At 37.9% G+C, this 17817-nt stretch overlaps 2 protein-coding genes across 8 annotated transcripts in view; one reads left to right on the plus strand and one right to left on the minus strand.

Annotated features, from left to right (window-relative positions):
* VSNL1 (visinin like 1) overlaps window positions 1–2936 on the plus strand; it is a 142579-nt gene extending 139643 nt beyond the window's left edge. The window contains exon 4 of one of the 2 annotated variants that reach the window (XM_004387571.1): window positions 1665–2936. In XM_004387571.1, coding sequence (XP_004387628.1) covers window positions 1665–1862 — 198 coding nt within the window. In that variant the 3' untranslated portion in view covers window positions 1863–2936. The remainder of the gene's footprint in view (window positions 1–1664) is intronic. The other variant, XM_012558843.1, reaches the window with a different exon arrangement.
* An 8687-nt stretch (window positions 2937–11623) lies between these two features.
* SMC6 (structural maintenance of chromosomes 6) overlaps window positions 11624–17817 on the minus strand; it is an 81781-nt gene continuing 75587 nt past the window's right edge. For 5 of the 6 annotated variants that reach the window (XM_004387572.3, XM_023741744.1, XM_023741746.1 and 2 more), the window contains 3 exons: window positions 16332–16484; window positions 12947–13044; window positions 11624–12112 (listed from right to left, as the gene is read on the minus strand). In XM_004387572.3, the coding sequence (XP_004387629.1) occupies window positions 11998–12112; window positions 12947–13044; window positions 16332–16484 (366 nt within the window). In that variant the 3' untranslated portion in view covers window positions 11624–11997. The remainder of the gene's footprint in view (window positions 12113–12946; window positions 13045–16331; window positions 16485–17817) is intronic. The other variant, XM_023741745.1, reaches the window with a different exon arrangement.

Raw genomic sequence — 17817 nt, forward strand, 5'->3', positions numbered from 1 at the left:
GATGGCGAGACTTTGTCTCATGTACTTTGTACATGTTGTCAGGAGGAACAAGTCCCTGGAGAAGGATATCAGGCTTGGTAAAGTAGAGGGTCAGCGACAAAGAAGAAGACCCTCAATGAGATGGATTGACACAGTGGCTGCAATAGTAGGCTCAAACATAGCAAAGATTTTGGGCATGGTGCAGGACTTGGCAGTGTTTTATTCTGTTGTACATAGGATCGCTATGAGTCAGAACAGACTCGGGATCACTTAACAACAGCAACATGGCCTATGTTGGTGTTAACTGTAATAGACTACATATGCAACATCCTTCCTTGGTTGTCATATTCAAGGTCCAACTTGCAGGGCAACATCATGTCAGTACCAGCTGCTGTTGAGTCAAGTCTTACTCATGGCAACCCCATGAGTGACAAGAGTAGAGCTGTGTTTCATAGGGTTTTTAATGGCTGATTTTTTGGAAGTAAATTAGCAGGCCTTTCTTCTGAGGTGCCTTTGTGTGAACTCAAACCTTTAGCCTTTTGGTTAGCACCCGAGTGTGTTAACCATTTGCATTACCCAGAGAATTCAGATATGGTTAATGAGACCCTGGCATTGTCTGAGTTGCTTGATGAGGTCCAGGATGGGCCTCTTGTGTTTACATTTCTTACTACTCTGACTTAATATATAATGTGTTTGTATTACTGACTGCCTTTATAACCATTGTCACATTTAATCTCTTTTAATTTCACCTTTTAAGGGACATAGTGAGAGGAGCAGTTTATTACAGATGCCCCATTTTTCCCTTTTACTAAGTTTCAGGCATTATGTGCAGTCCCTGCTTTTCCCTCTTTACACCACTCTGGTTACTAGGCTAATCTGGATCCCGCCTGCCAGTTGCCCACAAAATTAGAAATTTCAATAGTCTGCTTCTTTTTAAGTGCTTTTTGACTATCATTTGTACCTCAAACTCTGAATGTTCAAAATGGAACTCACAATTTTTCTCCCTAAATCTGTTCCTAATCCAATAGTCATCTTACTGCTAAACTCCGCTTTCTACCCACTTCCTCCAGCCAGAAACCTGGGAGTCATCCAAAATGCCTGTGTATCTAATTGGTCACAAGAATCAAACACATTTTAGTGTATCACTCTCTTATTTAAAACCATTTAAGGAGTCCTTCAAAATAAATTTAAATCTTTTTTCATATCATAGGAGAACCCGATGGTCTGCTTCTTGCTTCCCTCTCTCCACCTTCATCTTTCATCAACACCTCACATGACCCTGCCTCCTCTTTCCTCCACCACCAACATACCATGTTCTAGCAAGTTCAGTGGATTTTTTTCATTCAGTTGGTATTACTGAACCCCTACTATGTGCCAGGTATTGTGTCTAACCCTGGAGTTATAGGGGTGAGCAAAAGACACATGGTTCTTAGCTTCATAAGACACACTCTCTGGTGGGGACGACAACCAGTTATTCTAATAAAGTATGAGGTGTCTTCTGATGGGTGAGGTGCTATGGGGACTTGCAGCACAAAAAGTGACCTCCGCTGGGGAACGGGAAGCCCTCTCAGAGGTGCTGCGTATGCTGAGGTTTGGAGGATGAACAGGATACAGTCACATGAAGGGAAAGTGAGAAGAGATTTCTGTCCTACTGGGTTTGATAATATAATGTTCTTCTTCCCAAGGCTATCTACAAAATGGTGGGCACTGTGATCATGATGAAAATGAATGAGGATGGCCTCACGCCGGAGCAGCGGGTAGACAAGATTTTCAGCAAGATGGATAAGAACAAAGATGACCAAATTACACTGGATGAATTCAAAGAAGCTGCAAAGAGCGACCCTTCCATTGTATTACTTCTGCAGTGTGACATTCAGAAATGAGCTGATGTCAACGCCATGGACTGCACAAAAGTCTCAATGTTCCATTCAGTCTGCAGCTATTTACACACACACACACACACACACACACACACACACAATATTGCTTGGACTACCTATAAATGGACTTGCTTCTTGTGTTTGAAACACTTGTGTGCATGAGAATGTCATTTGCTAATGAATTTTAAAAGCATATGTTATAAAACAAAAGAAAAACCTGCCACAATGTGATATGTGTAATATCATTTCATAAAAAAACTCCCTCTTCCTCCAAAGCCTGGGCAGAAATGTGCTGCAAAGAGTTATATGATTTCTTGTTCATGTTTTGCTAATGCTCGTGTCTCCTTGATTACATAATGTTAGTGGCACTGAGACCCCACGGTAATGTAACTTAATTATAAGCTGTGTCACCATTTTCCTGTAAAATAGTACTGGACAGACAAGCAGAGGGGCCCTTGGCTCCTGTGTCTGGTCCACACCCAAGAGCTTGTATTAGCAATGAATATAAATGTACATTTGCATGCCTTTTAGGTTTGCCTTAATTCTTACCTCATTTGCATCCTATCAATCTGGAAAGAGCTGTGTTGGATGAATGCAGTATAAAATTTAAAAGCCCTGCTAAAATGACTCCTTAATTAAATCTATCTATCTATCTATATATATATACTTATACACAAAGATATTATTTATTGGAAGTAAAAAAAAAGTAAGATGGAAGTGTATTGATTTTTGCTTGAATTTTCAAAGGCTCCCAAAGAGGTTGCAATAGATATCCCAAATAAATTTATAACATTTGACATTTTCCCCCCAATTCTTATTTTATAATTTTAAATTTGAAACAGATGTTCATAATTATCAAGGGTTGCTTTTAACCACTTACTAAATCTACCCTTAAACACACAACTTTGGAATTGAAAGGATGAATGACGACAAAAAGGAATAAAGCAACTTTCCAACTCTCCAATCTAGCCCTCAAAAGAGGGACAGTTGACATGGCATGTGAAGTTTAAATAAAAATAAGACTCACTCATCCTCAAAAAAAGGCTCATTAGAAGACAGTAGCTCGTATCTCAGAGTTACTTTGGTGCTAACAGCACGTAATGTCCTACACAGCTCTGTGGAGGATGCATTTAGGAGGCTGAGAAGCATCCTCCAGAAGAAACCAGTAGACTTCTTCTTGTGTCTTTCCAAATCAAAAGTATATTAGTTGTTATTTTTAATGAGGGAACAAAACTCTGGCCCCTTTGTCCTTAAGGAAAGAAAACAAAAGAGATTCCATCAAGAACTCTAAAGGCAGGTTTGCATTTTCACAACGTAGCTGGGGAAGCTCAGATTCTTTATATGGTGTCATCTAATAGAACTTTCTGTGATGACGGAAATGGTCTGTGTCTGCACTGACCACTAGCTACATATGACTACTGAGCACTTCAAATGTGGCTACTGTGACTGAGAAACAGAATTTTTAATTTAACTTTAATTAATTTAAATTTAAATTGCCACGTGTCTAGTAACTATTGTTATCAGGCAACAAAAGTACTATATTATACATTCAAGTACTTTTCATTGAGTGCTTTTTTCCTAAATACCCCTCCTTTGTCTGTCTTTGGATCATTACATAAGACCAGAGGCCAGGGCCTAATGATTCCATTCATGCATTCAACAAGAAACCGTGACCGAGCAAACTTCTCTAGAAACACTTAAGGTACCAGTGGTACCCCAAACACTGATAGAACCAAAATTCTGATCCCAGACAGCATAGTCCAATGTGCTAACAGAATGTCTTGGTGTCTTTAACCCTGTGCTTGGTGAGTTTACATAACGGAAAGGCCCCAAAATCAGGCAGGTTCAGTGCCTCCCAGCACTCTATCCCTCCACTAAGTGAGGGGGTCAGGGTAGGAGAAGACTTCAGAGCCTCTTCAGAAAGGCATCCAGTTAAATCAGGCTCTGATCATTTCATTCATAACAAATCTTTGCTGATCACCTACTATGCACCCAACAACACTCTTGTAGGGGGAAGCAGATAGTAAACAAACACACAAAAAATATTAAATTGTAAGAACTGTGAAGGAAAGCACAGAAAGATAAGAGGGGTGGAGAGTGAGAGGATATAGCAATGGTAATAGGGTGGTAAGTGACATCTGAGGAAAGGCCTGAAGGAAGGAAGTAAATCCTGTGGATATTTGGGGGCACTTATGGAAAACAAAACTGCCAGTCAACTTACCGGTTCTTTTTATAAATAAAACGGAGAAATTGGGCCAGCAAGTGAACATCGGATATATTAGCTTGTTTCAGTCCTCATTGCTCTGGTAGTGTAGACTGGTGCAGGGATCCTGGAGAGCAATCCAGCAGTAATTGGTTAAAATAAGTACACATATGCCCTCTAGCCCAGTATTTCCATTCCTGGGTATGTCGCCCCAAGAAACTGTCACAGAGAGTCATCAGGGACATGCTCCAGGATGTCCATGGCAGCTTTTGGTACTTGTAGGTATTGGAAGCAATCTCATGGTTTATTATTAGAGCAATGGGAAGGTAAAATATGTGGATGCATCCTCAGACATATGACACATCAGCTGGAAGCAACAGATTGATGTACATACAGCAAAATGGACATACTTTTAAATTGCTGAATGGGGAAAAAAGAAGCAATGAGATCTATTGCACAGTATAATGTATAGAAAGGAAAATACATTCTCACAAAACAAACAAACATGTTTTACAAGGACACATAAAATAAAAAGAAGCATCACATAATGGTTTCTTTGCGGGTGGGTGTGAATGGGAGTGGTCCAATTACTATTGCTCCATGACAACCTGCCCTCGAAACTTAGTGATTTAAAATAACAGCAATCCTTTTATTATTTCTCATGGATTCTATGGGACATGCATTTGAGAAGGGCTCCCCTGTATGGTTCTGGCTTGGAGTCTTTTATGCAGTTGCAGTCAGATGATAGCTGGAGCTGAAACAGGAGCCTGAAGCAACTGGGGGCAAATTCAGCATATCTGTTTCTCCTTATAGTCTCAGGACTTCTCCACATGGGCTGTTTTGTTCCTCACAGCATGGCGGCCTCAAAGCAGTCATATTACTTACATGGTGGTTCAGGGTTCCAGCATAAGTATTCCTGCAAAGAAGTTGGCAGTTTCATCACCTTTTCTGATTTAACCTCAGAAGTCATGAAGTATCACTTCCACAGCATTCTGTTGTTCATGAGCAAGTCACAAACCCATTCGTATTCAAGAGGGGAATTATACTCCATCTCTTGATGGGGTGTGGCAAGGTTCTAGAAAGAACATGTGGTATGGGAGATATTGTTGCCACCATCTTTGGAAAACACAATCTCACAGTCTGCCCTGTGGCCACAATTCACGTCCCTTACACATGCAAAATACACTCACCACCTCCCAAGAAACCCCAAAAGACTTATACCATTGTGGCTTTAGTGTAAGACTTGAGGTTCAAGATATCATCTAAAGGTTCCTCAGATGTGGTTTCTCAAGTACAGCACATTGAGTACTATTTTTCTTGATTCAAAGGCTTGTGAAACAAAGGGGTAATTTATCTCTCTGCCACCCACACCCAACGTACAATGGTGGGACAGGCATAGGGTAACTATAACAGACATATTTTTTCAAAAAGGGTAGAAATGAAAACCACATAGCAGTCCCTAGTTCATAGCAATTCTGAAATCCAGTCAGGTATATCTCGTAAGTTTCTTGATCAGGGCTTAGCCCTACTCTCTGGGCATTTTCTCCATGGCTCTTGAGGTTATGCATTTTGTGCTCTTGTTTTCATCCTCTGAGCCATCCTTCCTTTTTAATAAAAAAAAGTAGTCTGCATTTACAGCTAAGTAGTTTTCTCAGCCTACTACCTGCCCATAAAAGTTTAGGAATACAAAGTCTTCTTTTCATTTTGTACTGTCTCTGGCCTTTTCAGTCTAAGCTGATATAGTTATTTTAAAAACTTTTTGAGAAATCCCCTCTATTAGAAAAGAGCTTATTGTGAGATTGATGTGGAACAACACCTCTAATATTTTTAGAAGTCCTATTATTTAATGAAGAAGACCTGCAAGGCATGCTCTTGGAAGGCCTTTTATCTGTCTGAAAGGATCTAAGAGTGCTGCCTTAAATCTTTCAAAGGATCTTATAGTCCCAGCCTGGATTTGATTTTTTGCACTGAAGCTATTTCTTAATTTGAAAATCATTTGCCATTCGGAAGAGAATCTGGGAATAAGAAATAGTCCTGGCTCCTTTATATTTAACTGTTTGTTCTTTAGCTTATCTCTTCCCTCTCACACTTTGTCGTAGGCAACAAGAAAAAGCCAGGAGATACTTTTTATATTCTACCTAGAAATATCCTTGGCTAGATCACCTAGTTTTTAGGTACATATCCTGTTTTTCATGTTACAACAGATGGCAGTGTTGCCAAACATTCCACCACTGTATAACAAAATTCCACTTTCCTCCTGCTTCCAATTACATTCTCCTTACTTTCCTTTAGCCCTCACTGAAAACATTCTTGAGGCCCTTTAGACATTTGCTAACACGCTCCTTGAGGCCCTCCAGGCTTCTTGGACAATCTCTTCAAGGTCCTTCTAGTCCATGCCACATAGTTTAGATTCTTATTATGGTATTCTATTTCCAGACACCAAAATCTGTTCCAGTTACTATAATCTGTTCCAGTTACTATTCAAATGTAATAAATCACCTCAAAACATAGTGACTTAAAACAATAATCTCTCATGATTTTTGTGGGCCAGGAATTCAGGACCATGTTAGCTGGGCAGTTCTGGCTTGGGATCCTTCATGCAGTTATAGTGAGATGGTGGCTCCCAAGCTGGAAAATCGGGGGCTGCAGCAGCTGAGGGCTGGCTAGGCATCTCTCTCTCTCTTCATGGAGTTTCAGGGCATCTGCATGTGGTGTTTCCACATGGGCTAGTTTAGGCTTCCTCACTACATGACAGCCACAGGTAAGTCAGCTTCCAGGGCAGTACAGGACTCCAGCATGAGGATTCCAGTGATAAAGGTGGGAGTCTTGTTGCCTTTTCAGACGTAACCTTGGTAGTCACAGTCATTTCTGCTCCATTCTATTGGTGATAAGTGATTTACAAATCTGCCCAGATTGAGAAGGGAATTAGACTCTACAAAGAAAGGTTTTGGAAGAACATGGGTGGGGTCTATTATTGGGGCCATCTTTGGACAATACAATCTGCTACAGAGAAAATGGAGATAAAAGGAAATAAATACTGCATGGACCAATGACGAAGGTGAGCCATAAACTGAGGACTATGCTTAACTCAGTTCTCTGCTATTGAGTTCATTTAAACACACAAATACCTTAACAACCAGGACTTTCCTGGATCTTGATAACCAACCACTCTAGTGGTGACTTTGGAAAGGACAGGCTTCCTCTAATCATTCAAATGGGCTTGGCTTAGCTCAGCTGCCATTTTGATTACCATGTTAATTAGCTGCTTAACACCTGCTGCTGTTCTGAAGGGAAACTACCTCCAAATGTCTCAGCCTCAACTTTTTCTGCATTTAGAAGTCCCAAGTTTCTGTGTTTCCTCTCTTCCTTATTTCTTGAATAATTCTAAGTTATTTTAAGAAGGGAACCATATTGCCTGAGGGCTTCATTTTTCCTGTACTTCACTCTTTCAGGATTGCAGTCTCTGGATGAATAATATGAACTATTTTCTTAAAGAGGCCAGATGCATATTTCCTTCACAGAAACCATGTAAGAAAGTAAAATACAGACTTGAATAGATGTCTTCAGAGAGTCTAACAGGAAATGAAGTGTAGAAGTCTAGCAAGAAACTGATAGTCAATTAAGCTTCTAAACATAACTTTCCCTTAGCTCCTTCCTTGTAAGCAGCTAAGTCTCTCAAATATATTCTGGACATGCAATTTGGATTTTCCCCAGCCTTTTGTAGGTGAGCTCTTGATCTCTAGACTCTTGCTATCGTTTTCCAAGTTCTTATACTTACCAACATAACGTTAGTTACCCGTCAAGTATCTCGATTAGGGAGTCTCAACAGGCATCTTAAACGTAGCACGCTCAAACCCAACCTTTTCCTCTTCTCTCCATCAGCACCCTTGTCCCCATCTCTATGAATGACATCATCATTCATCCAGTTATTTAAATTCCAGGCCCCAGTGAAATTATCCTGGATTCCTCTCTCATAATTCCAAGTATTATCATCAGCAAGTCCTGCTGGATTTATATTTCAAATCTGAATACTTCTATCGCCACCATTTTGGTCCAAGTCACTGTGACTTCTTACCAGGACCACTGCCAGGCCTCCAAATTGCTCACCCTCTTCCCATGTTTGCCCCATCCTGATATAGTCACATAGCAACCAGAGGGATGCTTTTAAAATATCTACCAGACCAGGTCTGAAAACCTGCTTACAATGTTTTTACAGACCCAAATTATCTCGCTTCTGCCTCTGAACCTTATCTCCTACCCACGAAGCTCCCTTTTGCCCACTGAAACTCTATCTGCACTGGCCTTACGATTCCTGAGGTGTTTGTTTTTACCTCAAGGCCTCTGCGCTCAGTTCCTCTGCCTGGGATCATTTCCCTACTTATCTTCTCACTTGTTGCAGGCCTCTCATCAAATATTACCTTCTGAGAGGTCTTCCCTTATCACTTTATCCAAAACAGCCCTTCCCTCTACCCTCCTCAACTCCTTACCCTGCTTTGTTGGTTTTCTTAGGAATTACCAATACCTGAAGTTATACAAGGTATTGTTTATCTCCCTAACTCGATTTTAGGACATCACTGGGTGGTGCAAACAGTGAAGCATTTGACTACTAGCTGAAATGTTGGCAATTTGAACCCACCCAGAAGCACCATGAGTTGGAATCAACCCAACGCAACTAACAACTTGATTTTAAGCTACATGAGGGAAGACAGTATTACTTATTGCAGTATTCCCAGTGGTTAGAATGGTCCCTACCACATGGCAGGAATTTAACTGTTTCTAAATGAATTAATCTCCACATTCTCAAACTGAAGAAAAATTAGGCAACGTTTACCCCTTTTAAGTTTGCTATGATTATAGTATTCTCATGTTGCCTTTAGTTTCTATGGATTCTATACAGATGCCATAGCTAAAATTTAATAGGCTATTATCAATATGATCCTCAGAAGAAAAGCCTGGTGATTGACTTCCAAAAAAATCAGCTATTGAAAACTCAATGGAGCACAGTTCTACTCTGACACACATGGGGTCACCATGAGTTAATTAAGAAAAAATTCATTCCCTGACTTAAAGCAACAGCTAATTCATATCCACATTACTTCACCACTCTTTAAAGAACAAAAAATTTTCCTATTAAACATTACTTTGATATATCTTCAAATCCATGAGCATTTACTCAAGTCATGAAACATCAGTAACTGTTTAAACTTTTAGGACTGTAAGTTCAACTCAATTCTCCTGAAAGCCTTAGGGTGGGTCAAAGCAGGTTCTCTGTAGATAAGTTGTAGTTGTTAGCTGCTGTTGAGTTTGCTCTGACCTATGGTGACCTTATGTATAACAGAACAAAACATTGTCCGGTCCTATGCCATCTTCATGATAGTTGGTATAAACGAGTCATAAATCTAACCAGAAGACTACTACCTCTCGACATTATAAAACACTTTGCCTTTCTTTTCACATCTAATTTGTACTCATAAGAACTTCTAATTGGACTTCCAAATCACTTGATCTTCATCACAGTCTGCAACATTTCTGGTCCAATTCAGGAGTCCCAGACAATAATTTTTTACACAGAATTTAAGCATTTTAGTCTCCAGATACAAATAACTCGGACATTTTGAAGCCATGCAAGAAAAGTACTAGGGAATAGGAAAGATGGAAACCTGGAAAATATTTTAAAGAGAAGGAAATACCTGACATTTTTACTGTTGGTTGTCAATTTGAGCAAATATACTATTTATACCTTAGCTTACTAAAACTCATCACATTTGTCATTTTGAGAATAATGATTTTAATAATTTCTACCCTAAGATTTGAGGAGGTAGAATTTAAGACTTCAAAGAACTCTTCCATGTTTTCTGGGACTTCATTACTTAATTCAGTTATAGCTGTCCTGATGAAAAACTAGGGCTTGAAGAATTATCTGTATCATCTCTTTAAGTCACTATTCATAGAGTTTCAATTTAGTCAATTAATACTACCTTTCCCAATTCACAAACGCATGACCTTAATATACATAGATTTTAGTTTTAGAAGTTACACATATTTAAAAGAACAATTAGTTTTTGTTCTAATTAATATTACTACTAATTAGAATATTAAATGAAGATATTTTCACTTATGATAGTTAAAACCAAAACTCTGTGAGGTCAAAGGCAATGAATAATTTTCAACTCAACAAGAGATGCTTGGATACCTGAGGATTAAATTTCTCATTCTGTATTAAGAACCACAAACACTCACACACTATCACAAAAACTCAGACGCTGAAATTACTAAGTTTATGCATTTGGTGTATTCTTCTTATTTGAAAAAGCGTATGTATTTTATAAAGTTTTGATATAAATGAGTTATAAACATAACTTAAAAACCAGACTTTGTAGGGTCAATGGGGAATGTTTAAAACATCACGTTTTTCTCCTTCTGCAAATTCTTAAATTAGAAAAGTACAAGTTTTTGGACTTCTCATTTCCCAACTGATCTCAATTTAAGACTAAATCACTTTCTGCTCCCACCAAAAATAAAAAGAAAACCTAATTTTTCTCAATAATTATGCACATGTCCCTGCTCTTAAAATACTTTGTTAAAATACTTCCTTTTTCTTAAGATATTGCCTTTTCCATTTCCTACATGTTTATTCCAACGTATATTGCTAGCAATATAGGGAATGCTTTTTTTGGATACGCACGTCTTTTTAAGTTTAGCGCTAATCCTAGTTCCAAACATAGAGACTACAGGCAGCAGTCCTAATCATGATCTCAAAAAATGTTCATAAATACCATTTCTTACACTATAGGGTATTTTATCATTCTAAGAAGCATATTTTTAATATCTCTGAAACCAGAATGATGTCAGCTCACTAACCACAGCCTGCTGTCTGACTCCTGCCACCACTAGCTATCTTGCTGCTCCATGAGGAGTGGAGCTAAGCAGTAGCCCTCTGCCCAACATTCCAACCCCTGCCCCAGACCCCCAGCTTCTCAGCCTGGTCTGCAGAGTTCCTCTGACCTGTGTCCTCTTCTCAGCTGAGCCTCAGCCTGAGAGCTCCTGGACTACAAACTGAGGGATTCTAAACCAGGCAAGCATGCTGCAGGTCAGGATGAAACACAGAGTCCTTATTCAGTTCTGACATTGGTTACAGACTCTTCTTTAAGCTGGTGGTGGACAGCTAAGGAAATGAGAGAAACTGTGTCATAGTTGGCAGTACTTCTTCTCAGTTCCCCGTAAAATAGTGTCTTATAAATAAATAACATTTTCAGTTTGATGAACTACAGTAATTAAAAGCTACAGTTCAAATCTAGTTATATCTCTGGGGTTAAAAGTTATCTGTAAGCAAAGATTTTGTCCAAGGCATGCGCATTATTAGGAAATAAACAATTGTCATGAAATAGCTGTGCATAGGTCCCTCATAATTATTAAACAAAAAACAACAATAAATCCAGTATAACCTGGTCCTTGTCCAAAGACCTCCCACCACCTCATCCCCACAGATGAGAATTCGCTCCCTTCATCTATTTTTATAACTATAGAATGTAATATTTGAGAAAAACAAAATCAAATATACTCAGGTGCTCAAGTTTTTATTTTAATTCTTACAAAATACTGTAGAAATGAAACCAAACTAAACAGATATGCACATATGTACAAAATTTTACTTCTGAAAAAGAATCTATAAAAGTAGATGGTTAAAAAAACAAAAAGATTTAAAACCAGTACTATGAAGTTGACTTTCTCAAAGTAAAGTGATAGTAATTTTAAATTGCTGGTTATAGTTAGGTTTCTAGGCTTATTTACACATTTTATTGTGATCAGATACATAAAGGAGTTTCTTTTATTTTAGAAGTATCTTCAGTTTCATTTTATTTCATCACATAATCCTGAATTTGTTTTCCCTCTGCAAATCTTTCAAGACGAGGATACGACATATTAAGTTATAAATCAACTTCGATCTTCCTCTTCCTCTTGAGTTATAGGTCGGAAAGGCAATGTAGTTTGTCCCCTTTCAGGATCAGACATTCGAAGAATTCTAATCAGTTTACTTGAAGGAAGTGAGCTAGAGAAAACAAAATTAATTACTCAATTTTCCATAAAAGTTTTTTCATATTTCAAAAAATTCTAACACTACCCTATGAAAATATACATCTAAATGTTTGTTATGTGCTAATGAGGGGATATATCTAAGAGTTCTAGGAGAGATACAATTTGTAACAGGGAAATAATTTGTTTTCATTTTTAAAAATTAACTTCCCATTGGATGCCATGGCTTTTCAGTTCGTAGGAAAAAGAAATTAAAGGAGCCCTATACATATAACTCTTCTAACTCTTGTTCTTCTTGTCTAGCCAGGAAGGAGTTACCAGTTATTACCAATCACATATGTAAATCTCCAAGCAATTAAGTGACCACTTTAGAAAAGGACTATCAGCTCAAAGTGACACAGTGCCTGACACACTGCAGGCACCCAACAAATACTGACTGACAACAGATAGAGCTTTTTATTTAGAAAGATTGGTGCTTATAAGTCACAAGGAAAAGAGTCAAGGCTAAGCAAATAATGAATCATCTTTAGTCTAAATCAGATTGCTAAAATTACTTTATATTAGTTGGTCATGATAACCACAGAGAAGCAGGCTCAAAATAGAAATATAATAGATCAATAATCATATTCACATCAACTTGCTTCAGCTATCGAAGAGAGATAACACAAAGAAAATTCTAAGTATCTATGAAAGGAAAAACCATCTTAAATCTCCTGAACTAGTACAGGGGCTGATTTTTCCCTTTATATCGGCCATTTATACATTTGCATTAAAAATTAAGATTATAAAATATTTCATTCCTCTTTTATATACTTGACATATGTTTTCACAAAAGCGTTTTAAAAGTTACCTCATACTTTGTGGGGTAAGCAAGATAAATTGTCTAAAACGCTGGGAATCTGCCATCTTGAGTATCATGTCCATTGCAATTCTCCTATTAACCATATCCTGCAGAACAAAGGTAAAAGTTACCGTCACTCTTGTGCAAATCGTGATTCTAGACAAGCAGCATGCTGCTGGCTGATACAGACATCTGGGCTGTCATCCAGGAATTACCCAGCACCCTACCTATAATATGAAGCAATTCATGTGCAAAAAGACAATATCAGAAACTATTAGGGAAAATAACTGAATAAATCTATCTTCCAGACAATTTCTATAGTCAAAGTATTTGTATGTATAGCCCTCTCCCCTCAAATATACTTAGTAATTAAAGTAAAATAACCAGAAAATATTCAAAAGACACAACTAAATGTTACAGAATGAATCTAATTGGTACAATAATGGTTAATCACTCTGGATAATAACAGAAGTGTCTAGTCCCAAATTTAGTCCCTCAAATTTCCCCTCAATGATTAAGGTATTTTAAAAACTCTGCCCCCTGCAATTGCCATCTACATTTTAAACAAGGTAAACCAACTTGAATCTACAGATCAATTGTTTGACTGAATCTTTAAAATAAGTTAAACTGTATACTAGTGTATAGAAAAGAACCACTAACATTTAGTTATAATAGGCTTTGAAATTCAATGATTAGAACTAGTGCTTACATTTTCTGAGTTAATAAACAACAAAAACCCAAAAACAAAGTAGCCACCCTTAACAATTCCTAAAAGTTAAAACATATATATTTTTAAAAGTCTATTGTAACTTTGTGGCAATATAGCATGGTGGTTTAGAACATGGGCTTTGTAGGCAATCAGGGGACTCAAATCCTATTATTCAGTGGCTCTTATTATAGAAATTCTTCTATCAGGCATATCTGTAAAGTCATCTAACAAAGTTAACAAAAATAACCAGAGCTTGCTCAGATTGATTACTGTCCTTTCAAAGCAACTGCCTGGGGGGGAGGGGGGAGTGTATCATTTAATAACAATGGGGTCAATACACCAAAAAACATAGATTCATTCATTTCCTTTGGGTCAGATCTCAGAACTCTGGCACATTCTTCTGAATAATTTCAATGGGGGCAAAATGCCAGTGTGATGGAGAAGGTCTAAATTTCAGAAAGAAGCTGCTCAGAATTAAATATGACGAGATATGGAATAAACTGCATGGTACCATTTTGGACAAAAACATGGCATGGAAAGAATGATCATCTATGATTTGTGAATTAGCTTTGAAGCTAATTCTCACTCAGAGGAATCTCTAACCAGTCTTCTGCAGTGGCACCAGAGGAAAAAAGTAGCACTGAAGGACTATACAACACTCACTTAGAATTATAGATTCTGATTCATGTAAAAAACATTTACTAAATTCTTGTTATGTGCTAGGCATTAGGAGGTACAAATATGATTAAGACATATTCCATAACCTTAAAAAAAGTTGCTGTCTGGTGGGAGATTCAGACATGAGAACAGCGACTGCAATGGGATAAAAAGCACTCTAATAGTGTGAGCTGATATAAGGTGGTGTCAAGGGAACTCTGAGCAGCTCTTAATCCTGCCTGACAGGGGACGGTGGTCATCAAAGGCTTTGTAAAGGTAACATTTGAACCGAGTCTTGAAGGATGAGTAGGAGAGTTTGACAATACAATGAAAAAGGGCATCACAGGGAGAGGCCCAAGTGTGTAAAAGGGAGAGGCACAGTGTGCTTAGAAAATCCCAAAGAGCTTAGGACACTGGAAAAGTAGGCAGATACCATACCATGAAGGGTCAGTAAGTTACCCTGCAGAATAAAAATTTATCCCACAGAGTGATTAACCGCTGAAGGCTTTTAAACAGGCAAGTGACCACAATCAGATCTGTTTTAGAAATACAAACCTAGCAAAAAGGTGAAGGATGGCCTGAATAAGGAGCAAGACTAAAGTCTGGGAGCCTGGACAGCAGACCATTACAACAGGCAAAAGGTGAGGAGTTGGAGATGAGAGACAAGAGAGTTTCAGTGAGAAAGAAGAGGATAGAGGTTAAAGACAGATTTTAAAAGAGGAACAGACAGAGGTCAGACAACGTGGGGGTAAAAAAGGAAAGAAGAATCAGGTTTCAAAATTAGGTGACTGGATTGGTAATGACAGTTTGCCACAAATCAAGGTAGGGATTCAGAAAAAGGAAGAGACTTTGAGAAGAAGACATATTTAGTATCAGACATGTTGAGTATGAGATGCCAGTTGTTTACTGGTAAAGTCCAACAGATAGTTGGGCATGTGGGTCTCGAGTGCAAGAGAGATGTCAGGAGACGATACTTACAATAAGTAGGCATCCAAAGGTAAGTAGTTCTAGTTTTAGGGACTGTGTGTGTGCACTTGGTGGGGGTGTTGGTAAGATACAGTATCCAGGAAAACCAGCAACAGTAACAAAACAAAACAAAGAAGACCTCAAATATATAAGGGCAACAGAATTAAGGGAGGCAGCCTGGCAGATAGCGAACCAAGAGCAGAAGACAGGAGAACTGGAAAAAGAGTGTGGAAGCTGGCAAGTAGACACGTTTTTAAGGGATGGAAGACAAGTAAGATTAAAAGCTCATTTATGATCTTTGCTAAAGAAGTTTTGCTAGGGAATTATAGTCTAAACTCAGATTATAGTGGATTTAGGAAAGAATGGAACGAGGAAGAAGAGAATGCTCAGTAATCTGTGAGTGCTCACTTTGTGCCTGTACCACACACACTAAGTACACTGCATGCTAGGCCTAGTTCAAGCCTCAGTGATAACTCTGAGACAGGAAACATAAATACTCTTATTTTATAGATGAAAAACTGAGATCTAAAAAAGACAAATACTTTGCCCAAAGTCATTTGGGTAGTCGGTGGCAGAACTAGGTCTCAGACTCTGGGTTTTTAATCTTCAAAGTCAAATGCTCATGCTCCCTTACATTACCTGTGCCGCTCTTCTGAAAAATGTGGCTGTGAAGGGAGAGAATGAATAGTAGCTAGAGTTACTCAAAACATGGGTGGTGAGCTGGTTATAATTTTGTGTTAAAACAAATGGAAAAGACCGAACATGTTTATAGGTGGATTGAAAAAGCTAGGGGAGAGGCTGAAGGAGAGACAGACTATCTGAAGGAGAGTAAGGATATCCATGATGGGAGAGAAGGGGATGAAATCCAGGACGAGGCCTCCACAGGTTTTGTATGTAGCAAGGGAGAGAACAAGAACTCTTCAGTTCTTCCACACCACTTATCAGACTAAACTGTCACTGCAGGTTCTTTCTGTTATGGGTAAAACTAAACAATTTCTTCCTTTCAAAATGCACATTTCAAACAAAACAAAAACAAACAGACAACTGAAAATTTAACAATACCATGTAGACATCAAATTCATCCAGGCATCTGAAAGGAGATTCAGCAATGGACCACAGAGAAAGAACGAAGCAAACCGTGGAAAAAGAACGTTCACCTCCAGATAAGGCTCTCATGTCATTGAAAGCAGCTTTATTTCCCTCTCCAGGCTGAACCTTGAATGGAATGATTAAATAAGAGACAAAAAACTAAGTCAGGTGAAATTCTTTACAACACGAGTTGGCCAGCATTAGATATAACAGGTCCACAGTAAAAACAAAACAAAAAACACAATGATAATAATAAAATCATTTAGTGACACAAAAACGACATCTATTCCCTCTAAAATATTTTACAGTAAGAGTAAGCTATACAATGATTTTTGTTTTATTGTGAATCAGATTGAAAGTCTTTTTCTTACCACAAGTGAATCTAACATACAAAAATTCCAAAGTTTAACAATACAAGTGCTAATGTTAGGTAAGCATTAGTGATCAAAATTAAGAATTTAAGCCAGCCCACCTAAAGCTGTTATACTTTGAAATAGTTACAAATGCTTATACAATCTTTTGTTACTTGAATTACAGTGACATCTAGTGGCTAAATTGTTATAAAATTAATTAGTGAATAGCAAAAGGACACAGGATCAACCTGAAGAGGCTCACACTGGCCAAAAAAATAACAGCAGTAATGGACTAAACACGTGAGTATCTTTAAAAACTCGTGAGTTTATAATGACACCTCCTTAAAAACAAAACAAAACAACAACAAAAAAACACCACTTTACTAAGTAAGGGCTCATGGGAACAATAAAAAAATATATTAAAATCAGTAACAAATTCTTTTACACAATTTCTCGAGAAAATAATACCGAATAATATTAGGCATAAATTCTACTTCCTTTTGGTAGAATTCCAGGTATACATATATCTGATTGCTACACACAAGGCAGAGCACCGACCAGTTTTATGCCATTAGCAGGCATGTTGCTTCAAAGATTTTCCAATCTAGTATTTGAAAAACTACGCTCCTCTCAAGTGAGCATTCATTTATTTTAATATTCTAAGGGTTATAAACATCCTCAATTTTTAAATATATACTGAAACGAAAACAGCAACATCAACCTAAGCAGCAAAAGACTAAAAAGCAAACCAAACAAACTAAAAAAACCCATAAAAGCAAGAATTAAATGTCAGGATGCAAACTTCGTTCCAAACCGCACTGTGTATAAATCTAACAAATGAAGTCTCAGATACACTATAGAGATTTAAATTTTACCCCTGGTCTATTTCTAACTTATCATTTCCCTTATCTGTAAAATGAAGACTAAATAACTTAAAGATTCTTTGTTTTATATATATATATATGTACACACACAAATACATACATACATATGGGAAACCCTGGTGGTGCAGTGGTTAGGAGCTACGACTGTTAACCAAAAGGTTGGCAGTTCAAAATCCACCAGGCGCTCCTTGGAAACTCTATGGGGCAGTTCTACTCTGTCCT

This window comes from Trichechus manatus, unplaced genomic scaffold (genome assembly GCF_000243295.1).
Source record: "Trichechus manatus latirostris isolate Lorelei unplaced genomic scaffold, TriManLat1.0 scaffold00189, whole genome shotgun sequence".
NCBI lineage: Eukaryota > Metazoa > Chordata > Mammalia > Sirenia > Trichechidae > Trichechus > Trichechus manatus.